At 46.4% G+C, this 26252-nt stretch overlaps 1 protein-coding gene across 6 annotated transcripts in view; it reads left to right on the top strand.

The window, feature by feature from the left end:
- Positions 1–357: 357 nt before the first annotated feature.
- The window catches only part of CACNA1I (calcium voltage-gated channel subunit alpha1 I), a 159184-nt gene continuing 133289 nt past the window's right edge, over positions 358–26252 (top strand). For 2 of the 6 annotated variants that reach the window (XM_090142049.1, XM_090142033.1), the window contains exons 1-2: positions 358–1143; positions 9899–10200. In XM_090142049.1, coding sequence (XP_089998175.1) covers positions 1027–1143; positions 9899–10200 — 419 coding nt within the window. In that variant the 5' untranslated portion in view covers positions 358–1026. The other 4 variants (XM_090142039.1, XM_090142040.1, XM_090142037.1 and 1 more) reach the window with 4 other exon arrangements.

Raw genomic sequence — 26252 nt, 5'->3', positions numbered from 1 at the left:
AAGGAGTATCAGAGCCTCATGAGAGACTGTGTCAGTGCAAGCAGCATGTTGGGGGTCAAGGGTCTTATACATGAGAACCAGCCCTATGTTCCATGTCTCCTGCTCAGTGCCATGGCAAAGCTGTGCTGGGATGGAGGTGCTAAGGGTGTTTTCCACCATAGACTGGGACCTTACCAGAAAGTGGGCTTAGAATCATAGAATCATTAGGGTTGGAAAAGACCTCCAAGATCAGAAAGTCCAACCACCAGCCCATCCTCACCACGCCCACTGACCATGTCCCTCAGTGCCACATCCACACGGTTCTGGAACACCTCTAAGGATGGTGACTCCATCACCTCCCTGGGCAGCCTGTGCCACTGCAGCACCGCTCCTTCTGAGAGGAAATCTTTCCTCATATCCAAAGTGTACCTCTGCTGGTGCATCTTGAGGCTGTTCCCTTTCATCTGATCACTGTTACCTGGCAGAAGAGGCCAACCCCTACTTCTGTACAGCCTCCTTTTGGATTGTTGTGAACATCTCCGTGTCCATCCCAAAGAGAGTTAACATAAGAGGGCCTCTTTCACAGTGAGATGGAAATGCTTGCTTTCATGGCCATTTTTGGGTCTGAAGTGTTAATTACCCTGACCCAGCTATTCTAGCTGTAAACACAAATGGTTTGTCATTGTCTGGAAGGCCTGGAGAAGGATCCATGCAGAACTAAGAAGGAAAAGAGGAGCTTCTGGGGTGCAGAATGCCTATTGTACTGCACCCCAACAGAGAGCTGGACATCTCTTAGCTGCTTATTTACAGAATAAGCCATCTGGCAAGAATACCTCCATCTCTTCTAACCCCTGGGGTTTTGTTGGTCTGAGTAACAAGAACCCACGACCAGCTTTGAGGATTGAGATGACTTGAGATGAACCACCACAAAGTCTGTCTGTGTGCAGCACTTCACTTTGTGTCTCCTTTTCAGGACAGCTTGGGTCCTCTCAGCACTCAAATGAATGGCTCCAAGGATGAGGAGGATGTGCTGCTGTGGGGCCAGCCATGCTCAGCCATGGGGCTGGTGGGGACAGTGGGGCTGCAGCACTCTGTGGTGGCATTGCCATGTTACCCTTCTGTTACCACGTCACAAAACACAGCAGGAAAACACACCCGTTGCAGGTGGGGGGATAGAATGAGGGCTGATTTTGAACAGGGGGTTGAGGTTATTTTGTTAGACATCCCCGGGAGGTGTTTGTGCTCTCTGCTTGCTTTGGGACGCTTGCTTTTCAGTGCAGAACAAGGCCACGTGCCAAAGGCAGCATCTATCAGGGAGGAGGGCTGAGGGCAGGGGGCAAACATGTATCCTGAGACCCCCACAGCTGTGTGCACGAGGAGCTTTCTCCCTTTCCTCTGAAATCTCTACCGTATGTGCCTCTAATTGTAGGTTTCCCCTAAAGACATTTGGTGTCACTGTAAGGACGGCGTTTCTCTCTCCCTCTATGCCTGTACGGTGATTCTCTCCCTCGCTGTGCAGCCGCTCTCTGAGCTGCCGGTGAACGTACCGTAAGACACATATAGAGGCAGACAGACAGACAGACAGCACAGAGCGGCCCTTCCTCCTCGCCTCCCCACTGCGGAGCCTCCGAACTTGCCCCCACCCGCACCTCCATCGCCTCCCAGCACCCCACCATCGTGCTGACCCTCCGGGCTTTTCAGAAGGAAGCTTCTGTCACTTCTTAACACCACCCGCCTGGAAAACACACTCACACAGCCACACACAGCCCCCCGAGCCCTCCCGCGAAGGAAGAGGTCCTATTTGTGGGGTTTTCTTTTTTTTTTTCTTTTTTTTTTGGACACCGGAGCTTCAGACTCCAGCCTGAGCAGCCACAATTTCTTACCATGTATTCTCCTTTTAAACCATCTCGTTCCTGCACACGCTCAGTCCTCGCAGCCACGGATCTAACACAACTCCCCGGTCCTCGCCTGCAGGTCCTGTGCTCCCCATCACTCAGCTGATCCTCATCTTTGCCTTTTATTTCCCCCCACCCCCTGGGTGCTGAGGTGCGTGTGTGTGCGTGTGAGTGTGTCTGTGTGCAAGGGAGGGGGGAGGGGGGAAGCGAGGGGGTGCCTTTTTATTTTTAATTAATTTTAATTTTTTTTTTTTTCTTGGTGGGGAATTTTTCAAACCGTTTTTGTTAGTAATTTATTTTGCTTCTCCGCCTTGGACACTTCTCCCTTGGAGATTTCTTTTCCATGCAAAGGTAGGTGAGACGCATGCACACCTGGCCAACCCTGTGTCTGTCTCGTTCCGCTTGTCTGTGCTTCCCTTCTCCTGGAAAACTTGCATCCACCACTGTACCTGCATCACCCCTCTGCTCTTTCCTACCTGTTTTCTCCCTGGCAGAAGTAAGGCTTGGGGTAGACATGTCTGTCATGTTAACGATCCCGGCTTTCAGGAGAGGAAAGTTGTTTCTCTGTGCATATGTGTGCTGTGCCCATGTATGTGAGGCTGCCTCTGTTTACCCAACAAGTCTTGAGAATCGGTTCGGTGTGTGCTTTGGGCAGGGGGGGGGGTGGTGGAAGGGCGATGAACACAGTCCAGCAATCCACATCTATGGGTGATTGCAGGAGGGGATGTGTTCATCACACGTTTCTCTTGATACATGGCTATAAAAGGTACACAGAGTGTGAATAATCCCATGGATTTAGAGTCGAGCCGCGGTTAGTTTGTGCTGTTGTGATGGGGAAGGACAGTGAGGAAGGGGAAGGATTACAAAACCTCCTCCCCGGAGAGGTAACTGTCTGAGACTTATATATATATATATATAACTTTTCCTAAAAGCATCTCGCTGGTGAGGGGCTCCTTGGGTTTGGGATAATTTTTGCTTCTCTGCCAAGTGAGAGTTGGGTCGCAGGTCTGGGTTTCATAAATTGCCTTTCCCTGTTTTGCCTGTGATTATTATTGCATTCCAATTGTGTGTACAACAACCAAAGTGTCAGAAAAGGGACAGGGAATAGCATGTACTTTAATACAGCAAATGCATCATTTTCTGTACATCACTGTTGGCTGGAGTCAGGGGGAGTGGGGGGGCTGAGGAACAGAGAATTAAAAGGGAAGAGAACCAGAAATAATATCAGACATTGGTGACTGGCCATTATCTGGCATATTTTCTGCCAGTATTGATGTTTGTCACACTCTTGATGGAGACCTTTTGCTTCTTGGTAACAACGTCTGACTGAAAAGTACCAGGGGCTTTGGAAACAACAGAAGGAGAAATAAAGAAAAGCAACATGCATAATTTCCCTGCAAATTGTTACAAAGAAAAATGATAAACCTCAAAAAGCAGAACTTGCTCTGCATTTTCTCCCTGCTAATAGGGAACATTTTTCTCATTGATCTGGGGGTTGCTCGTGGTTCTGTGTCTCTGTTGCTCCGCTATGTTAATTGTCAGCTGTTTCTGCGTGCTGTGGCAGAGCACAGGTCTGACATTCGGGCTGTTGGTTAAGGGTTTGTGATCCTGGGAGGCGGAAGGGGTCTGCTGACCCCCACCCATTGATTCTTTCCCTCCAACATGTGAACTTCTCTACTAGTGGTCAGGGCTGGATCTGGCCCCTCACTGGTGTTCCCTTTGGGGTTGGCAGGCTGGCAGGAGCAGATCCCTGCAGATCCCAGTGGGAGGTCACCAGGCAGCAGTGGACATGTCTGGAGCGAGGCCAGCGCTGCCGCAGCCATCGAGGAGAAGCGTTGCGGGAGGGGGATGCTGATTCACCAGGAGCTCAGTGCTTGCGTGGTTGTTTCTGGGTAGGCTGGGTGGCCTCAGCTGTGACATGAGGAGAGTGGCTGGGCCGCTCATGTGCACCACTGATGCTGGGCAAGATTTTCTCTGTCCCCATTCTTGTCCCCTCCAAAGCAGTGCCTTCCCCTCTGGTCCAGCCCCAAGCATCCTCCAAGCACTACACCCATGCTTTGACTGTGGCTATGGCCTCTCCTCTGGTCCCAGATCCTTCCATCCATTCGCCAACTCCTTTCACACATAGCTGCATTCCTGCTGTCTGATCGAGGGTTGGAGAACATGCGTATCCATGCCCAAAGTGACTCAGCCATGTCCAACCCAAAGGGACATCCCAAACCAAGGGCGATTCAGCCTGACACGTTTCATCTGAGTAAAATCTTGCAATCCCAGGCTCTGCTGAAAAGAATGCTTAGTCAGCCTTTTTTTCTTTTCTGGGGAAAAAAAGTGTCGAGACCAATTTCTATTCATTTTGCTCAGAGGGAACGAGTATCTGCAGCTGGAGCCTCATGGAACGCTCATGCTGTGCTAAGGGTTTTGCAGAGGGCCGGCCGCTGGTTTGAAGTAAATTTGATCTTTTATTAAATCCAAGCCCTAATCCTGCAAATTCAATGGAGCAGGTGAACAGCTTCACTTGCACAGAGCCTTGCTGAAACTGTCACGTCCACCAATGGGCTCAGAAATCAACTGGTGCAGGTGGATATGTGAGAGCAAATATTTCCCTCTCTTAGCTGTGTAGTTTTAACCTGTAAGACGGAATGACACAGGGGTGATTTTAAGAGCATTTAAGGTCCACACAACCCCAACCTGTTATTGGAAAGCAGAGGTTTCTCCCCAGCCATGCAGAGGTGTGCAGTTGTTTATAATGACCTAATGGAGTCAACCAGTTCAGTTTATTCATCTGCGTCCAAAATGCGTAGCTTAAAGCTGTTAGAAATTGCGTGGTGGTTTGAAAAATGTCTTATGCTGATACCGAATTTATTTAAGCCCTCTAATCATAACTCAGGTTCCATAAATCAACCCACTAACTTGGTAATAAACTCCTTGCTTTCCCGTTACTCATCAGCCCACTGTGTTTGAAGCTCTGCAGTGTGCCCTGAAGAGCAATCAGCACCGTGCATCAGGGACTAATAGTGATGAGGAGATCTCAGCAAATGCCTGAGTGCTTGCTTGTGATGAGGGATCCTGCTGCTGGGGGGGCACAGGAGGGAGCTGGTCCCTTGGCCAACCAGGCTTGGTGGGTCAGAGCCAGGCTGTGGGCGAGCAGACGTGCTGATGGTGGGAGATACTCATCGCTGCTTTCCTGCAGCAGTGGGTTCCACAGGATCCTGCTCCCCCATTTCTCAACATGAAGCTTGACAGGGACAGCTAGTGAGTGATATTCCCACATAAGACCATTGGAGCTTGGCTATGGGATGGGACGGAGAGGAGCAGCTGTGCTGTGCTGCGGGAAGCTGGAGAAGGTGCGAATGCTGGGGATTTTGCAGCTGCGATGTGGATGTTGAGAGTATTTGCATGGTGAGATCATTGGGAGGGATAGGAGGCATTTATTTTGTTTCTTTGAAGTGTCAAAGTTTGGCTGTGGTTAAAAAAAAAAAACCAGCATTGTTCAGGGAGCACAGGTGGCCTTAGTGATGTTAAGCATTTCTCAGGTGTTGGGTAAACACACCTTGCTGACAGGCTCACTTATATTGCTTGCCAGCATGCAGCTTAGGAGTGGATTTACCTTCAGGCCTGACTGGCAGGGATGGATTGGACCTTCTGGAACTTCTGCTGCAGTGTGTGCTGCCCAGCATCATCTCCAGCTTCATCACGATTGGACTAGATGATTTTAGTGGCCTTTTCCAACCTTAATGATTTTATGATCTCACCTCTCCTCTCAGCGCAGAGACTTGGGACGATGGTGATGCACTCAACTGCTCATTTTCTGTGCATTTATTTTTTTGCTATTTTGCTTCCAGAGCTATTCTAAGTTTGCTAGTGAGGGTGAGAGGAGATGGGGGATGGGGCAATATTGTGTGTTTATAGCCTTTTTTAAAACTGATTTTTCTTGCACCGTTGCCCATTGGGGTGAGGGATTCGACTTGGACTTCAGGGATGAGGTATGGGAGTGGCTTGCGTTGATGTTTTTGTTGGTTTTCAGTGATTTCTATTCAAGCAGCCATCCAAGTTTTTATTTTTCCTGGTGGCAGTAGGGAGAGAAGAGGATTTTCTGGCTCATAACAATAAGTGGCAGAGCTGGTACGCAAATTATGTGGGATGCAGGATGCCATTACAAGGTCCAGATCTACCTACTGTCTAGTGACTAGGTCAGAAAAGATTGGTCCATGAGAGACTGGAAGAAAAGACTGTGCTTCTCTAGCACTGGCCACCATCTGTGCTTGCACCAGCCACAACTCTGTTCCCCTTGTGTGACGTTCTCCTTGGAGCACAACTAATCTATTCATACACTTTACCTCTCCTGCAAGTGCTTTGTGTTTCAGCTCAAAGGCTGAGGATGTGAGGATGGCTCCAAGGACAACATAGTTGGGAGCCCACAGGAGTGCTTTTTTAAAAAATTTTCCATCCTCATCGGACCTGTCTTAGGTGGCACCTTCATTGATGATGTGAATGAGGGAGTAAATAACATGCTAATGACTTTCCCAGATGATGATGAAACAGGTTTGTACCTGCTGGTGAGGACATGGAAAAACAACAGAAAGGGAGGTAGCGAGGTCAGAAACACATGCAGAAAAAGATACAGTGAGATTTGCCTTGGGAAAACACAATCAAATGCACCTTATGGCAACACAGCTTGAAAGAGGTGGTTTGCAGGGCTGACCGTTGCAGAAAAGGGATGATGTGTGCAACTAGACCAAGGTGTGACAGCAGATGGTACGTCAGATGTGGGCTTGCAGAGTAACTGCAACCTACTGTAGGGAAGCTACATTAGCAACAGGCTGGATTCAGTGATCTCCAGAGGTTCCTTCCAACCCTTACATTTCTGTGATTCTGTGATTGGGACAACAATGTAGACAAGAGGTGGTAGCCCGCCTCTGTGGCTGTTGAGATGCTCACCCCTTGGTGCTTAGCACATCATTGTCAGAAGAGCACATAGATGGCTGAGAGACAGTTTCCATTGAGGATCTGTACAGAATGGCTCTAGGGCTTGGGAGTTTAATTTACGAGTGAGGATTAAGGGCTAAAGGTGTGCAGCTTGGCTGAGAGGTGGCTTAAGTGAAAGGATATGATGGGAATCCACTCACCTGGAAAGAGCCAGCATCCCAGGGGAAGCATTGCTGTGAGCAAGTTGGAAGGGGAAGAGCTTCCTCATGTATCTGCTAGACTGGAGATTCTTCTCCAAAAGGACATTTCTGGGAGTCTGTTTATTTGAGACTGTGCTAATTCTGTGCCTTGTTTTAATTCTGTTTCACCAGCAATTCCTTGAGTGATCTCTGCAGGCTTGGCCAGGGCTTCTCAGCAGTGTCAGCAGATGCTCACTTTGCTGTGCTGTGATGATAAGAGTGAGTGGGAGAAGCCATGAGATCTAGGCTTACTCTTCCTACAGCCATGGGGTGCTGTCCATGGCACAGGCTGTAGGTGATTTGTCTCAGGGAGTGCACCCATTTCTTCTTGGTTTTCTGCTCAGTTCTGCCACATTTTTCTTTTGCATGAGGAAGTGCTGTGAAGATTGTGATGCAGCAGCTCTTCTTCCAAATCAGAGAGACGTCGGAAGGATATCATTAGCCATACGTGGGCTAACTGCTAATAAGTCACTCAGTTCCTCACTGGCATACACACAGGTTTATCTGCACGTATGTACAGGCTGCGCACTCAGTAGCACCCTCAAGCAAGGGGCACGTGTGGTGATCAGGGAGTGCCTGGGAGTGCCCCACTGATGGGGTTTTCCCTCTGCCTCACTATGTCACAGTGTGAGAATCCTTCTTAATGTAGGAAACACACTGTGATCACAGCCTCAGGGCTGGTAGTCTCAAGAAGGAAAGGGGCAGCTGTCATTTCAAGGCTGCATTTAGCATCTGGACTCCCAGAGGGATTCACCTGGCCCCATATCCATAGGACTTTGAATGAGTCATGCTGAGTAGCGTGGATCAAAGTGGATAAACTGCCTGAGATGCAGCCACGGCTTGATTTGTGTGTGTGCTTGATCTATGATGGTTTGTCAGCCCATGCCTTTCCCCACCAGCCACCCCTCTTAGATATGAGTACAACTGCTATGGTGCCTTGGACAGATCTGCATCCAAAATCCCAGCTGCATCTGGCAACAGTGGGATGGAGGAGTGATTTTTGTTAGGAAGTAAAGCAGGGAAGTGATAAAGGAGTTGTTTCCCCCATCCCCTTGTTCAGTTGTGTTGTTAATCATGAAGCTTTGTATGTCACTTCTTGGAACTGTCATGTCCTCGTCATGTGGATGCTCTGAGCACTGTAGTAAGTAATTTCTCCTGGCTGTCCCTGCTAACCTTTCTCCTCCATGTTAGTGGGAAAAAAAAGCTGGGTTCAAACACATTGTGTTAATGGTCTGCAAGAGAGCTAGCTTAGAGCAGGTGATGGGGAGATGGTGGGAATAGGGAGTGGGAAAAGTGGTATGAGGAGTTGCATGGGTCCTTGGGGTTAAAATTCTGGTGAAAGTGAAAATAGAGATGTTGGGCGATGGGAAAGATGTGCTCCTGATTTTTGTCACAGGGAGAGAAAAAACACAGTGTTCCCAAACCAGTCAGAAGACACAATGTGTGTTTCTTTCCAGTAGCTGCAGGACTTTGGGGTAATGAATTCAAAGAGTCTCAGTGCTATCCCCTAAGGGACCCTATGTCTGCTTGCTAAACCTCTGCACTTGCTACTCATTGTTCTGACAAATGCTAAGCTTTGAAGAACAAGCAAAGCTTTAGATCGAAGCACCTGTGGGAAGCCAGCGCCAAGGGAATAAGGTGGGCAGAGCTTTCAGGATCTTAACCAAGGGTTAATATGGGAGTGCAGCCCATGGTGGAAAGGTTGGTTGGATCCACGGACAGCACTGGCACAAAAGGAAGCTCAGGCCAAAATATGAGAGCATGGCAAGGCAGAGCAACATCAGCAGAGATGCGTGGATGCTCTGAGATCCTGACGTGAAGGGACCTGAGACAAGTGTCTGGCAGGAAAACCTATGAAGGGAGAGGGTGGTGAGATCAGCTTTGTACTGTGGGTGTTGGTGATGGACACAGCCTCTCCTGCTGCAGGTCGGCTCCTTCTGCCACGTGATGTCTCCAAGGGCTCTTGTGACTTGTACTTGTAGCATGGGTACTCCATAAATGGAGTACATCAAAAGAGTCAAATGTAGAAAAAAAACATCAGGCCACCACTGAGCAGTCCTTGGATGAGCAGTCCCCGAGGTCATCACTAACACTCTTTCACTGGAGACCCTGGAGTTTATTTAATTTCCCTAATTTTGACAAGCTACTTCCACTATGTTATTTAGTAGAAAACGTTTGGCTTTGTGTTTTCCCAGAACAAGGCTGCTGGTAAGTGCACCCAACCAGCAAAACAATGTTCTTTAGCACAGACATGGTGCTATGCAGCATACAGGTGCCACTGAATGAGACCTGTTGTTTTGCTTTTCCTCTGCCCACCTTCCTAGTTAGTCAAATGACTTTTGCAACCCACCTACCCATTGATTCCACTGCTGTAGTATAGAAGAGATCCACAATCTCTAGTAAAGAGATTCATTGAATGCCCTCTTCTAGATTGCTTTACATCCACCTCTTGGAATCATAGAATCATTAAGGTTGGAAAAGACCACTGTGATCATCTATCGAACCATCAGTGAGTGCCTGGATTGTATGGTTTTGACATACATTTCACAATCTTGGTCTTAAGGGGACTGTTTAACACAAGTTGTGGTGCGATGTCCGCTCAGTTTCCTCAGCTGAGAGGGCCATGTGAAAGGCTGCAAGGGCAGGCTGGCTGTGACGTGTCAGTGTGTCCACCTCTCCAAAGTGAGCAGACATCATCAGCCGAGAAGATGCAGCACCACGCTAGGGCATCTCAGGGGCTGTGGGGAAGATTTAGTTATGGAAAGGCCTAGCCAGAAGGTAGAAAAAGGGCATGGCATGCAGTGCCCTGGATGCTGGTTTCTCATCTGGGTTTCTTTACTCTTTCTCCCTCCTCTCTAGGGATTCTCACTTGCAGTGGACATGGCAGAGTGCATCTCCAAGCCTCCCTCCACCTGGCCCATGGGCCCACAGCCCCCCAACACCTCCACTGCCTGCCCACTAGAACCTGTGAATATGGGGGTCTCAGAGCAGCAAATGCCACTGGAGCAGCTCCCATCCTCCCCAGAGCTGGGCGAAGATGAGGAAGTCACCTCCCCGCCAGATCCTGACGTTCCCTATCCTGACTTGGCCCCGGTCGTCTTCTTTTGCTTGAAGCAGACTACCAGCCCACGGAGCTGGTGCATCAAAATGGTGTGCAACCCATATCCTTTCTGAGCTGCCTCTTCTCCATCCTCACCTCCTGCCCCGTTCCTTCTCTCTCCCTATCCCCTGAGGGCGCCTTCCAGGTAAGCGATGAACTTTCCTACGTATTTAATGAACCGCTTTGTTCCTTGCTTACTTCTAAAGAGAACCTCAGCTGTTGCAATGTGTGATCAAAAGAAGCTGCTTGTGAAAGAACTTCAGAGAGAGATGCTGACAGCACAGATCATGGCAGAATGGATTGGAAAGAAGGAAGGATGGAGAGAAATATTGTAAAAGTGCTTGTTCTTCTCCTTCCCCACTCCCTAAGACAGAGAGGGGAAGCTTTTGGCCCAGGAGCTTGGCCACCATGAGTGGACGAGATGTCTCCTGCTTCTGGGCATATAGGTTTAGTGAGAGCTGGTAGGGAACCACCGGTCCTTGGTTGCAAAGTACTGTGGTGATCAACGTTTTTTTCCTATAGGCAAACATCACTGATTTTGCCCAGGGAGGTGGTGGAGTCACCATCCCTGGAGATGTTCAAGAAATTTGTGGAAGTGCCACTGAGGGACATGGTTTAATGAGCAATGTTAGTGGTAGGTGGACAGTAGGACTAGGTGACCTTAGAGGTCTTTTCCAGCCTTAATGGTTCTATGATGAGCTCTCCTGGAGGCATCTTTCTGTGATTTATGTCCAAAAACGTATTACAGGTGCGGCGGTGAGCCTTGTATGTCCTCTGGGATGCAAGCAAATCCTTTCCATGCAAGGGAGGCACCAATCATACACATATGTCCCCATTCACTCTTAGTGCAAGGAGGATCCTACAGAGCAGTCACACAATCAACTACCACCTGCATGGCTAATTAGTACCAAGGTTGATAGTAATGCTATATAAAGCAGGCAGAGGGCAGTTGTTGCTTTTTGGATTGTGAGACCCTTCAAGGTAGGAGGAAGTGGAGGGTATGATGAATCGTTAAAGAGGTTGGTTTGAAATTTTATATAAACACCTTTCTGGTCATAAATCTCAGGTGGTGGTGCTTTCTCCCTCAGAATTTTTTAGCTCCTAGTTAGGTGTTTGTTATCTATATGGATGATTTTTGTGTTTTTGATGCGTTGGCTTCTAATTAAATCTCAGTGGCTGCACAACAGAGGCTTGGAAAATATCACCAATAGACTTTTCAGCTTCAGGATTGAAAACCCAAGTGAAGCCTGGAGGTGCTGTTAGCAGTAATAAGTGACCTTAGGTGCAGATGAATCTGCAGTTTTGTTTCAACTTCAAACGTAGTGCTTGAGTTTCAGATCTGAGCTCTTAAAGTTCAGAAGTTCTTGGAAAGGCTTTGCATTCTCAAGCACCAGTTATGGCTGAGAGTTTGTTGGAGATTCAGGGCTTCTGTTTTCCTTTCTATTGGTTGCTTCTTAAAATTTTGGAACTTCATACTGAATTATGCATTGCTTTTCAATCACTGCATGGCTGCTCTAGCTATATGTCCTAGAAATCTCTTTCCAACGTGTCATGGGCTCAGAGCAAAGCATGATAGATTTGTGCATATGAAAAGACTACATTTAGAAGATGAGAGAAAAGCAATAGGCCAGATTTGGGAACCGGGTTTACTCCTGAATGGAGGAAGGAGGCTGTAGTATCCATGTTTCTGGCTTAAATCAGTCAAAACAATCCCTGCATATTACAGAGTTTGAGAACCTGTAGTTGTGTTCTTTGAGTTTGGTGCTGTATGCTCATGCTTGTGTTTAAATAAGCATACATGCATGACATTGACTATAGAGGAATTTTTCAAAGTAGAGGCTACAGAATGCCTTTCCATCTGGCCATCTGTGGCACATGTGAAGGGCAATGATGGGGCTGCTGGAAGCCTGTTGAAAGAATTGTTTCAGAGCTGTGATTTCAGCTCAGCTGTGTGAAGTTTGCTTACTTGAAAAGCAGAGACTGAGGAGGGAGGATTCTGTTCTTCTGTTTTTTTCCTCTTTTAGTCCTTTTTTGGAATGAATCATGTAGCAAGTAGTTGCTTTTTTTTTTTTTTTTTTTTTTTTTTAAATGAGAGAATTCTGCTACAGCCTCAAGGTTGCTTACAGGTCATCGCGTATTTCTGGCATCACATATGTTTTTGACAGCATCATAGAAATCATGTGATTCTATGCCCTGGCTGCAAATTGCTCACTGTGGTCTTTTCTCTATGAGGAAATGAGCTCATCTGTAAGGGGTGTTTCTATGAAAGTCAACTCGTGTCTTCTAAGAATATGCTTGCTTGATTTTTGCATTCTGAAGCTTTTTCACCTTTTTATATTGGGCTATCAACTTCCAGGGCTTTTGTGCCAAGCCAGGAGAAAGCTGAGTCAACACCACAGGGCAACATCTGGCCTCTCCTGAAGATTCAGCAAAAAAGGGAGGTATTAATTAAAAGCCTCTTAATCTTCTCATTGACTTTCTACTAGGGCAGAGCTTCATGATCGTTATATTTGGAAGTGCTGTCAATGAGACTTAAAATGGAAGCTCTAATCATTAAGGACTATGTAGTAATTTTTGTAAGCACAAGGTCATTAACCACCAAATTTCCATTTAGGTAATTGCATTCCACCTATTTAAACCCCCCTCCCCTGAAGATTATTTTTTCTTCCATGAGCAGTCCTGCAATTTTATGTGCTATTAAACAACTGCCATAGTCCTTTGCTGCAGTGCAGTAAGAGGAGAGGGAAAAAAAAAACAAACACCCAAACTTATGTCTGTGTTTTAAAGTCATTTCTAGATGCGTATTAGCACACAGATATGTGATGCTGTTTTTGCAAAACAAAGCAAATGAACTGGAAAAATCCAACAGGAATTGTGGGTGCAACTCAGTGTTAAGATACAGACTTTGTTCCAGGTAGAATTTGCAATACTTTTCCCCGTATGGAATATTGACTGGGATGGTTTTAAGGATGGGATGAATAACTGCTTGAATTGCTGGATCGGATGATCTTTGAGGTGTTTTCCAACCTTGGTGATTCTGTGAAAGTGGGTTACTTTGGTTAATCTCTTTCTCTTTTGATGACCAGACACAAGGCTGGCTGCTCAGAATTGCAGATGGTGGGGCTGCTGCAGCTCAAGTGCTAACACAGTCAATATTTGAGATAGGACTATGAGAGAGGCTGTTAGATTTTTTTCCTTATATAAAACCTAAACTCCATGTCAAATAAGATTTCAGGCTGAGCTTGAAGCGGAAATAGGGTGAAAAGTATGGAACGTGTTTCCAAAACAACTGTGTAGTGTTCATCTTATGAATTCATAAAATGTTGGGAACTAAATAAAGGCTATGCCACATGGTGCCTTGCACAAAGTGCCTGATGCAGACATTCAGGCATCTCTCAGTCTTCTCATAATTTGCAATGCGCATCTCTGCTAGTCTCTAATCTCCTTGGGGTTCCAGGAAGGCTGCTTGCTTCACTCATCTTTGGGTCAAATGCAATAGATTTGGTTTATACTTTGAGACTTTCCTTAAAAAGCACTTCACAGGGGTCTAGACCCCCCTTAGCTGTCCTATCTATAATATTGATGTGACAGCGAGAGTGAGAGTGAAGTCTGCCATTAAAAAAATTGATGTACACACTTAATTTTTAGTACTGGGGGCTGTTTTATGGGGTATAAGTCAGGACAGCTACTCAAAACTGTAGGAATGCTTATGCGTACTGAGGGCAACCCTGTAGCTTGTTAAAGATTTCCCAAATAGGGATTTTGCTGCCTTATGTCTCTAAATTTCCTATTACTAAGCTTCAGGCTGCCCAGGGAGGTGGTGCAGTCACCGTCCCTGGAGGTGTTCCAGAACCGTGAGGATGTGGCACTGAGGGACGTGGGCAGTGGGCTGTTGGTTAGACTAGATGATCTTAGAGATCTTTTCCAACTGTAATGATTCTATGGTTCTGAAGCTATCTTTCCTATAAACTGTCAAGGCACTTTTCAGCTTGGGCTGTGTGTTAAGTGCATAAAGAAACTGGACCAGCTTTGGGCACAATGATGGGAGAGCCAGGGAAGCCCAGAGGTCTGCTCCCCACCTCCTCCTGCCTGGTGCCACAGGCATTGCTTCACACTCCATTTGCTCGTGTAGAAACAGTTGTAGGTTGCAATAACTGTGCTTCCTGCAGGCACTGCCCAGTGTGAACAGAGTGGAGAATCAAGTGCTGGAGGAGGGGGGAGAGTGATGTGTGTGGATCAGCAGTTGGCACTTCTCTCTGTGACGCTGAGCTGTGGTTCATGAGGACATGGTGATGCGTGCAGCTGAGGGGCTGACAAATCTTTTGCTTGTTAATAAGCTTTTGGTGTCTGGTTGTGTTATATATTACAGTTTGGGCGATTTGTTTTGTGTGAGTGAAATTCCATCTGCAGTTTCTGAAGTGTGTTGTGCTTGTTTTTTGCCTTAAGCAAAGGCTTATTTTTGCCTTGTGTGCTGTTAAACCCCCGCCTGCAATCCTTATGACAACTGGATGTAATTAATTAATAAGCTGCCTGCTTATTAATTAATAAATTTATTGCAACTTTTTAAATATTTGCTGTCTTACAGCCTGAGCTTCTGCAATCTTTTGATTGTGTTTACTTTTTATGCATCTACTTTTATTATTTATAGATGTATATATACATACATATGCACTTAAGTATAATTACATGCAATTAAAAATATACTTCAATTGCTTCTATTTTCATATCTACACATGCACAAAAGAAAGGTTCCCACCACTCTAGTGGGTAGAGAAAAACTTGAAACTGTGACCGGAAGGTATTACAATACATCAAAAACTGAGTGGCTTATGAATTTTAAGCAGTATTCATCATTCTTGAGGATGTGAGGGATCGTGGCTTTTCATTCTCGGGGTCAGCAGTGTCAGCATTTCTGTGCGTAGCTGGAAGCACTAAAACATCTATGTTATTCCTGCTTCTCCATTTCAGACAGATCTCTCCTGTTTCTCCTTGCAAATTTAGCTCACCGAGCAGGTGAAGAGTCTGGCACCTATTTGAGGTCTTGGGTGGATATATACTTGTTTTAGGTCAACAGGAAGGTGCTGCTCTGCCCTTAGGCATGGATTGATTTATGTAGGTTACACTGCTCTGTTCAGACCTTGGTTCAGCCAACAGACATATCTGTCTGTATACCTGGGAAGCAACAAGTGCAAGGTGGTTTTCTGTTCAAGAGGTTGTATAACCTCTACACACTGCAGTGTTCTAAACCAATGCTACAGCTGCTCCTGTTGTTTGGGAAAATGAGTTGATCAGGACTCTGCAGAGGATGCGGTTTAGGTGGCATCAGTGCTCTCCTGGGTGTTCACTGAAGGCTTTCCAAACTTTAAGAGAGGACAAACCTGCCTCAGTGTCAGGGTTTTCTGCCACTATGTCAGGCTCAGTTCTGGGGGGAATTAAGTTTACTGTTAGTGATTAAGGGTAACTTTTAATAAACTGGTTGCCTATTAACTTCATTAACATCAGAAGGCAATGGATATAGTGAGCCAACACAGCCATCCTCCCCAAGGAACTATCAGGGTTGGCCTCTCCTCCCAGGTAACAGCAATAGGATGAGAGATAATGGCCTCAAGATGCACCAGGGAAGGCTTAGGTTGGACATCAGGAGAGATTTATTCCCCATAAGAGCGGTGCTGCAGTGGCACAGGCTGCCCAGGGAGGTGGTGCAGTCACCGTCCCTGGAGGTGTTGCAGAACTGTGTGGATGTGGCACTGAGGGACGTGGTCAGTGGGCACGGTGGGGATGGGCTGGCAGTTGGACCAGGTGATCTTAGAGGTCTTTTCCAACCTCAGTGATTGTATGATTCTAATCCATCCTCAGTACTCTCTTCCCCTTATGTTAAAATGTGCTTTAAAGCAGTCATTTCATACACTTGTGAACTTCCCTGTTAATTCTCCACTTGTGAAGGTGGCTGGTGTTCACCTCATCTAACTCCACCAGTCTGAAAGCCTCTCATCCAGGCTTTTGTTATTAGATAGACTGCCATCTGTTGTGGAAAATCATACAAACTTAACTCTTATCTTCAGAGGGTGAAGTTGCTCTCTGGAGTTGTTTTTTTCTTCTCCTTGAAGAGTTTCTGGATAGCAGGTTGCAGAGTTGGCTGGCATCCTGGGCTGTCTTTGGGGCTGATGCACAGCTCCTCCCAGATATACTATGGAGGTGAGGCAAAGGAGAGTGCAGGCAGCAGACTTATTTCTGGGAATAGTGTAGGTTAGTATTTCCATAATGAAATATCGGGTGCTCTCCAGGCTTACTTCGTAGTGGCAGTGGGGAGATGCATTATCAGCCTGGACTCGGGATTGGAAAGCGATACTGTGATAAATTTTAGGTTATGTCCTGAGATAGAAGCCCCGACGCCCAGCTGCAGTTTGTGGGCAAAGGCAAGTGGCATGATAGTGCTTAGGACCCCCCCCCACAATAGCTGGAAAGGAATCTGCCTCTGTAAAGCTAGTGTCAGGGGAGCATCATTAGCGTGGGTCATTTGATGTGCAAGTTTGCAGTGGGAAGTTTAGAGGGATCATCTGCACAGTCAGACACGGTGTAAATTGAATTTAAACTCCTGCATTGTCATTAGTGGCACACAAGGGATGGATATGTTTGAAGGGGATTTGAATGCTTATGATCTGTGAGAAATTGACTGGGTTGCACATATGTGAGATGTACACAGTTCCAGGCAAGTGGGCAGATGTAAAGGGATGAGGTCTAAATTTGGCTGGCTTGCAAGCTGGCCCTGTATATCTAAGCAAGAATGCTGAGACAGGATATCTCACTGCCTCCTGTCCCTTTAGCTTATTCCCTGGAGGTTCTTACAATGAGACGTCAAAGACCGTGGATTGGAAGTGAAACAGAGCAACAGGACAAATTAAACCAGAGCTCTGATTGAAGCTTTAATGTCCTCACTAAGGATGGAAAAAGTCTGAATGCATCTCTACTGTTTTGATGCAAATTCCTGTGCCTTTTCCTCTTTACTGGAGTGCTTGGAGGAAGGGCTGACAGAGATTGCTTTAGAAGAGGAGTGATTTTTGCTGTGTGTCTATTCTACTTCTGTGTTTCCCCAACAAGTGCCAAAAGCAATAAATGACCAACTAATGCTGCGTGCTCTGGTGCTTCAGAAAAGTGGTGCCAGGACTTACTGCAGAAGGTTTTAACAAGGTGGTTGCTGGGCTTGTGGTCAGTGTACATGGACAGTGCAGGAAAACAGGTAGAAGGGGATGGAAGTCTCATTCTTGTCTAATGCAAATTGGTGTTATAGAATCATAGAATATCCCACATTTCAAGGGACCCACAAAGATTGAGTCTAATGCCCTTTACTCTGCTGTGCCTAATAGAAACAAACATATTTACACCAGCTGTTGCTCATCAGGGTAGCTTAGAAGGATTGGTTTTGTTGCACTGCACACTGTTACCCAGTGCAGGTGGCATGGTTGGTGCCAGCCTGGGAGGGAATGTAGTTGTAGTGGAGGAAAGGAATGATGCTCTCTGCTGAGTATGGGGATGGTAGCAGCACCTACTTCTGAGGACCTCCCCTTCCCTCTCGAAGCGTGCTGCTGAAACAGAGCACTGAAAACCCTTCTGAAGAGTACTGTGTTGATTCACTGGAATATATCCTGCCTTGGAGATGAAAAAGCATTTACTCACTGAGAAATGGTCAATTTGCCTTTTTCGACCACTGAACACTGGAGCAGGGTGTGTGAGAGAGCTGGATGTGGCTCTTGGTGTAACACAAAGGGCAATAAAAACACTCATTTTGAGTTTAAGACCTATAAAATATTCTGACCAGACGTCTAATTGCATGTTCCGCCATAACAATTCGAATTAAATAATGCAATTAACCGCTAACAAATTGTCCAGCTGCCAATTTGAAGACTTGATGCTGTTCCCACCCTGGATGATGAGAATGGGCCTGCAATTAGTTGAATTTGCTATATATCCTGAATGGAATGCTTGGCTGGAATTACTTTAGGTGTGGAATGGTTAAGAGCTTCAGCCCTTCTGCAGCAAATGGCCTACATCTGCATCCAGGATGGTTAAGAGGGAAGACTGCATGAAAAGCTCAGCCCGGTTCAGGTCTGCAGAGAACACAAGCAAAGACTGCCAAACATTCAGTCTCTGTGCTGGGAAGACCTTTACAGCTCTAGAGAGAAAGCTCTTTAGTAGATGGAAATGTAGGGCCTCCAGCTGCAAGTGTGAGGCCTGACATAGGATGGACCAGGCTCAAGCTCATCTACTCCATCGACTCAGGCTTACAAAAGAAGAGATAAAGTGTGATGATGAAGATGTGAGACCCAAAGTGATGGGGAGTGGTAAATGGAGGTTGTCTAAGTGGGGAACAGCTACTTTGGCACGGTGCTGCAAATCCCTGCTGAGCTTGGCAGGCATCCCCACACATCTGTTACCAAAGGCAGCTGATAAATCTGAGAGAGCCAGTGTGAGCTCTGGGTGATCCTTATTGACTGCCATCATGGATGGGTGAGGCTGAGCGTGGAGGTGGTTGTAACCCTCCTGCTGGCAGGTCTGTGTGGAAGCAGGGTGTGCTGGGGGGCTAGAGCCTGAGAGTGGGGTTTTGGCTGCTTTCCCCTTGCCAGCCTTATCTGCAAGGTCAGCAGATGGGGATGGAGAGATGCCTATCCCTCCTCCCTCTCCCCCAACTCTCTCATCTGTGCTGATCAGGAGTGGGAAGAGGCTCCCTTGGGGTGGGGGATGCACAGAGCTGTAATGTGGGTGACCATCTGTCCCCTGGGACAGTGGTTCCATTTGCACGTATGTGCTGTGGCTCATCCAGGAAGAAAGAGAAATCTGTCCTTGCTCATGATATAAAGCCACACTTTTTACTTAGCCTTTCTTTAGCTTTCTTTCCCCTGGTTTCCTCCTGTCATTGCCTACTGTGCAGGAGTCTATAAAAGCTTGCTGTTCCTGTCGCTCCCACTTCTCGAGTGTGACTTGGAGATGCTGTGTCCCCGCAACTCCCCCGGCAGCCCCTCCTGTTAATAGCCACCCTGTCTCTCCCCTCTCCTTTCTCCATCTGCGTCAGTCTGTCATTCTTCCCTCTCCTTTTTTCCCTTCCCTCACTGTCATTCTCGGCATTTGTTGCTAGCAGCCTCTCTCCATTGACTGCTGATGTCCTTGAATTATCTCTTTCCATCCAGCCTGGCTAAGAAGGGCACTCTGCAGAAAGGTGGTGATCACTGAAGTGGTGGTGGCCCAAGCTTGGTGGCTGTATGGTGGTGGAGTCTTGGTGGAGCTTGGCTGAGACTTGTTGGAGCATCTGTCTTCAGTCCCCTCTGGGAAATAGCCAGCTCCCTACTGAACTCCACTCCTTGGGGCCCAGCTCTCATGTGCAGATGCAGACAGATGTGAGATTGGCATGATAGCCATGAGTCATGTGGCTGTGGTGTCCTGGCTCTGTGCCCTGGCTTGCAAGCTGGGCAAGTTGCTCAAGGCTTTGCATGTGCACGTTGAGCCAACCCTGTTGTCTCAGAATCTCACAGAATCACAGAATGGCCAGGGTTGGAGGAGACCTCAAGGATCATGAATCTCCAACTCCCCCACCACATGCAGGGCCACCATCCTCCACATGTAATACTAGACCAGGCTGCCCAGGGCCCCATCCAACCTGGCTTTGAACACCTCCAGGGACGGGGCATCCACAGCCTCTCTGGGCAGCCTGTTCCAGCACCTCACCACTCTCTCCGTAAAGAACTTCCCCCAACATCCAACCTAAATCTTCCCTCCCTCAACTTAAAAGCATTTCCCCTTGTCCTGCTGTTATCTACCCTTTCAAAGAGTTGCTTCCCCTCCTGTTTGTAGGCTCCCTTTAGGTACTGAAAGGCTGCAGTGAGGTCACCCCGCAGCCTTCTTTTCTCCAGGCTGAACAAACCCAGCCTTGTTCCTAACCCCAAACCATTGTGGGAGCTGTTTCAGCTTTACTTTAATAACTCAGTTTTGTTTATTGCTGCCTCCCAAGAGTAGCATAAATGCTGAACTACCACAAGGGCTTCCAGATGGCTTGTAGTTTGAAGTAACTGGATGTCTTGAGAGGCAGACTGAACCAAATGCACCTCTAGTGGGATTTCAGCTCTTAAAGAGTCACGGTTGAAAAGGGCTAACATCAGTACAAATTAATCCAAAAGAAAGCTGCTGAATCCAGTGCTTGTAATGCTAGCTATGAGATTTGCCTCAACAGATAAGGAGGAGTAAGGAATGGGAAGAAAATGGTAAAATATTGACCTTTCTATTGTGACAGGCAGCTCATAACAAACAGCAGCTGTTCTGTTTCATGGCATGGAAGAGGAAGCAGTTCAATATTTGAGGGTGGAGGAGTGTTTTCTTCCACGCAGAGGTGGATAGTCTATGAAGTCAGAGATCCAAAATGTTTGTTTGCCTTCCATGCTCTGCTTATTGTTTGACAGCACACTAAAACACCATGAAAATGTGCTTGGCAAATCTGCGTGCTCCATCATTCATACACCCCAAGGGGATGCTCCCCATGTTTACCTATACCTTGTGTCCTGCTTCTCAGCCAAAACCTCAGCACTCAAGTGCAGCAATAAGTCCCCATAAGAATACAAGGTTCTTATTTTCTATAAAGTGTTCTATCAGCCTGCTAGCAAGCAGTGCTGGAAAACATTGTTATCAATAATTAAGTTAAACCATGTTCAAACAAAATATGCTTTGTGATGTATTAGAATCTTTGTTTCTATTCACACATTTATTGCCTTATGATGTAATTTTTGCTTTGAGTATGTCCCCTGGTTTTGTGGATGGACCTGGCAGGCTCTACTCTGTGCATGTGTGAGTTTCAGGCCAGGCCTTGAAAGTGTTTGTGTCACAAGTGAATTATATTAAAAAAGACACGCTCAGAGAAGTGCAGCAGTAATAATACATTGCCTTTGTGGCACTGCCTGATGCTCAGTGCCGCTGGCCAACTCTGATATTTCTTAATGAAAGATGTTGTTTTTTTTTTTTTTTCCTCGTTGCACTTGTTTTTGCTTTCTTTTTTTCTTTCCCTGTGGCTCCTTTGATTCGTCTTGATTTTGCAAGATCATTCCCTGCTTTGGAGTTTGCTCTTTTCCCCATAGTGTAGCCCACTGCTTAGCAGCCTCTCTGCTGGCAACTGCTGTTGTCTTCTTATCTGGAACTCTCTTTGGATATAAGATTTTAGTGACTAGAGGGGGCCTAGACTGTAGTTCACTTCCTTACCCAATGGAAGTCTCCAGAGGAAGAAGACTCCTCCCTGTTTTTTTGTATTCCTCTCATACTACTGCTTCCTAGTTTCTCTTACAGGTCGACTCTGTTGTCTTCCCTTGCATGGAGGACATCTTGATAATATAGTTTCATCCTTGCTGGGTGCACAGGAGAGTTTTTTCCCCTTATCTTCTGTTCAGTGGGATTTCTGAAGTCATATGATACATGCAAGGGATGTGTGCCCATACCAACATAACCAAAGATGTGAAAGACTCCTGTTTTTTTTGTTGTCATAGGAGGTGGCAACACAGTTTTCTAAAAATGATCAATTTTTCCCTCTCTTAAAGAGGGAAAAGTTACTCTGTTACTTAAAGAAATTTTAGTTTGAGATATCAGAAATGGGGTACTGGAACGGGGGACCAAGAAGCTCATGAGAAAAATAAGCTCAGAGAATCAGGGAGCCAAGGTAGAGGGATAAGTGTGATAGGGGAAATGGCAACAGAGGGAAAGGACTGGTGATGGGACTGGGCAAGGCTGATAAAGGGGTGAACAACAGGGAAGAATGTATATGGGTGGGAGGAAACTGGCTATGAAAATAAATGCTGGGGCAATGGGCATGAGTAGAGATTGCCTAGGTCTTGACTGAATGCCATCCCCCCCCCCGTGGATGCAGGGATCCTGTGGCAAAACCATGTCAACATGCAATGAAAGACTGTGGGTTAAAAAAATAAATAAATTAAAACTATTAAAACATCAAAAACAAACAAAAAACCCTGCAGCAAAACAAACCTCAGTAACTCTTCTGCACAGGCAAAATAATCCTATTTTAAAACTGCTGAAATTTGTTTTCCACTGGAAAAAAAAAAAAAAAAGCCATACCAGCTATGGAAGTTTCAGCTCAAGCTGCCAATCAGGTGAAGCTTTAAGTGCCTGGGGAGGTTCAGGTTGGATATTGGGAAAGATTTCTTCTCCCAAAGAGCGGTGCTGCAGTGGCACAGGCTGCCCAGGTAGGTGGTGCAGTCACCGTCCCTGGAGGTGTTCCAGAACTGTGTGGATGTGGCACTGAGGGGCCTGGTAGGGATGGACTGGCAGTTGTAGTAGGTGATCTTAGAGGTCTTTTCCAACCTTAATGAGTCTATGATTCTGTAAGACTGACTGCTTGAATGTAGAAAGAGCTTAGAGTGGGTTTAATTAAAATTAGTGTTATCAGTGTAGCTACATACAAACTGCTGCCATGTAGCTTAGCTCTAACTGAAGCCTTGCCTTTCCCTTGCAATACAATAATTAACTATTAAAGTAGGTACTTAAAAAAAAAAAAACAACAACAACAAAAACTCAACACACACTCTATCTTTGAGAACAATGACCCAGGACTTTTCTAAGCAGAATTAATTGCATCACTCTACAGTGCGTTTGAGATGCTGTTATTTCTTTAACATGCATTTATAGCATATTGTGATATCTCACACATCCTTTAAATATCCAATAGCTTTTTAACTTAAAAAAAAAAAAAAAATCTATTTCACACTTAGTGGAATGCCTGTAACGCATTTTTCTGGAATCTGTGGCAGATGTCTGGAGGAACAGTGTTTTCTCCCATATGGGGTTATTTTACTGAAAAATGAAATAGGATTGGCACTTCATTTGAATTCCCTGAGCTGTCACACCACGGATTCTCTATCTGGGTGTGAGACGTAAATTGAGATCATAGGTAGACCACAGAAGGCAAAATGTGTTCCCTTCTCCATGGGAAGTTCTCCCTCACCCAGAGAAACGTGCTCCCGGGTTCACCTCACCTTTCTCCAAGCACTATAAGGGGAATAGAACAGGCTGGGGAGGCCTACATGGGGATATCCCCTCCATTAGGCTGTCTGCATGATCTAGAGTTCCAGAAGTAGTGCTAACTGTGCACTGGGACCTTTCTTCATGAGGAGTAGGAAGATGGTAGCTTTGAGGTTTCTCATTTCTTGAGAAGACTCCTTATTTAAGTGATCCAAGCTGTTGAGGTGAGAACAAAGCCAACGCTTCAAGGTTGGGTGTTGTTGAATTTGACTCCTGGATGGAGTCATAAATAGTTACTTTTGTGGCCGTGTCAGGCCATAACTGTATGCAATTGCATGTGGCTTTGGGACAGATCCAGGTATTGCTGTCCACTAGCCATACTTTGCTCACATTTGGTGGGTGTTTGTGTTGACACCTCTTCCTCTCTGCCATGTTTGAATGTGGCTTTTTGTCCCCCTGTCCTTGCACTGTGGTAAGTCATGTCCCTGTTTCTCCTTTCTTCTGTTCCCTATGGACACCCTGGTCTAGTATTAGATATGGAAGTTAGTGGCCCCCCTTGCAGCAGGGGGGTTGGAGCTTCATGATCCTTAAGGTCCCTTCCAACCCAAGTCATTTTATGATTCTATGACACAGATTGAACACCACACTTGGGACAACCCCCTCTGAACCTAGGACTTATGTCATCATCTTCCCTTGGAGATAAATGGAGTGGAGATGAATACCAGGTGTCTCTGAAGGAGGCAAATGCATGTGCTTTCTTACTGTGGGACAACTGAGTTCTTTGTTCTGCTCCTCTCCTTGTGCTCAGCTTGAGCTGAGTTTCTGGGAAGTAGAAGTCCCAGGGGTTATTTTGCTGCTGTAGCAGTATGTGCGTGTGAGACGTTTCTGAGCAGCATTTCTAAGGGACAGAAGAGCATAGCCCCATGCAGTGCTGTCAGCAAGGCCTGTGTATCACTTGAATTAAGGGTGTATACCATGGGGCTGCTACATAAGGGTGAAGAGGTGGTGGCCAAATGACTGGGGGCCTTTCACATAGGACAGAGGATGTCTGTGGCCCCATCAGAGGGAAGCAGAGGTGTGTTAAGTTGGGCAGCTCTAACAGGAGAGCACTAAGGGATTATCTCCTTCCCAGGCCCTTTGATTTCTTTGGGTACTTGAATGTAATTAGGCAGATTAGTGTCATGCACTTGAGGCTTTGTCTTGTACCTGTGGCATTACAGACTCTTGTATGTGCTTGAAGGATTGCCTCATCCATTGCTGTGACACCTCTCAACTGGACATGGGATTATGCCTTTCTGAAGTACTTAGCTGCAGGCTTGCATTTGGCAATGATACAAGGCTGTATATGCACCATCAAGTACAGTTATGTCTCAGTCTTCTCCCCCTCTATACTACACATGCACACACTGAGATGTGGGTGGAGGTTAACTAACAGGTGATGCAGTGATCAGATGGTCAGGGTGCTCTGATAATTGGACAGAAGAATGTGTGAAATACTACAGTAATATGTATATATTGCCTGTATGTATTAGCCCTTTGCACTGGTGATACATTCAGAATAAATGTATTTGAATAATAATGCTAACTACTACACAATAAATCTAAATGAGCTCTTTATCACTGTAATTTATGGGCATCTATATAAGTTGAAGGAGTACTCACCATTCTCCTCTTGCTGTCCCTGAAAGTTACAAGAGGATTAGAAGACATTTGCATTGATGAAGCTTAGGTAAATATTTAACCTACTGGCAAGTTCCTCTCTAATTATCACTAAGAGAGACTCACTGTGCCTTCCCCTGTGTATCAGGCTTGGTGATGTCAGGGGATATAGGGAAAAGAAGGGGGAGAGGTTTTCACTGGTGCTTAAATTCCTGAGTTATCTCAGTTTTTTGTCTGGAAGTTGATAATTTAAACCTGCTTCAGGTGCAGGGGGGAAAGTGTGGAGCTACGATGAGAATAGGTCATGGTGGAGGAAGTTTGATGGACTATGTCATGGTGGAGGACATCCAGTGGTGTGATGAGTTTTGGGCCACCTGAAGGACACCGATGGGGGTGAAAGTGACCAAAATGCATCAGATGGTTAAAACCAGTGGGATCCCAAATGTTTCTCAGGTGGGATCCCAGTTTAGATCACCAGTGCAAGGAGCTGTATTTTGATGGCTGCAATGAAGCCCTCCCAGCCCTTCCTCAGCACCATGCTGTGGTGTGATGCATTCAGGCAGACAGTGAGGGGTGCAAAATGTGATTTGTTTGAAATCTGAGCTACAAGGATTGGGGTTTGTACCCAGGGAGTGCTCTGTTGGCCAGTGGTGAGGAGACCCTGCTTTGGCAGAGGCAGGAGCGGGGCTATGCAAGGTGGGCTGAGCCTCCTTACAAGATATGGAACTCAAGGCAGGTGAGCGCTCAAACATGAGCATGGATAATAAATTGACACAGCTCCATTAACTTCCAGAGAGCTCTGCTTGTTAACCCCAGCTCAGAGACTCTGGAGTTTCTCAAACTGGAGTATAAATCTTACAAGAGGGAATGAGCTCTTTCTTGCATGACTTCATCCACCTTTCCTTTCCTGTGTTGGTCAGGCTGAATATACCGTAAGGGACAGTCTTTGTGCTGTTTTCATGCACTTGTTTGAACCAGGCATTTACTGAAATACAATGAAATCTGAGCTGGAAAGCTGGATTTGAGATCCAGCTTTGCTTGGTTTGTGCTTTATTCACATCAGTCTCCTTTCCTCAAAACGCTCCTATCTCTCACCCTGTCCCCAGCCAGGGAAGCAGCTGTTGAGCTGCCATTTCTCTGCTTTTAAGATGCCCAGGGGGAGGAGGAGACAAAGCAGAACATCTCCTGCCTTCTCCTCTGATTGTGAGTGGGGAGCTGAGCTCCCAGCTGAGCCTGTGCTGTGCTTTCTGAGACATTGCTCTGGGGATGCTCTGGTGGTGGGACTTGCTGGAAGACAAGGGGAAAGTACAACAGAAAAGATGATAGCAAGCTCAAGAGTTGTGAAAGTTTTGCTTCAGGTATTTTGCTGGTCCTCTGTGTATCTGTCCGTGTAGGGGAGAATTGCTGGGCAGGACCTCGTGGTGAAGCCAGGAGAGCTGGAGCATGGAGAAG

The sequence above is a fragment of the Phasianus colchicus genome, chromosome 1, assembly GCF_987193195.1.
Source record: "Phasianus colchicus chromosome 1, bPhaCol1.hap1.1, whole genome shotgun sequence".
Taxonomy (NCBI): Eukaryota; Metazoa; Chordata; class Aves; order Galliformes; family Phasianidae; genus Phasianus; species Phasianus colchicus.
The sequence above is the reverse complement of the archived record's forward strand: the minus strand, read 5'-3'. Positions and strand labels throughout refer to the sequence as shown.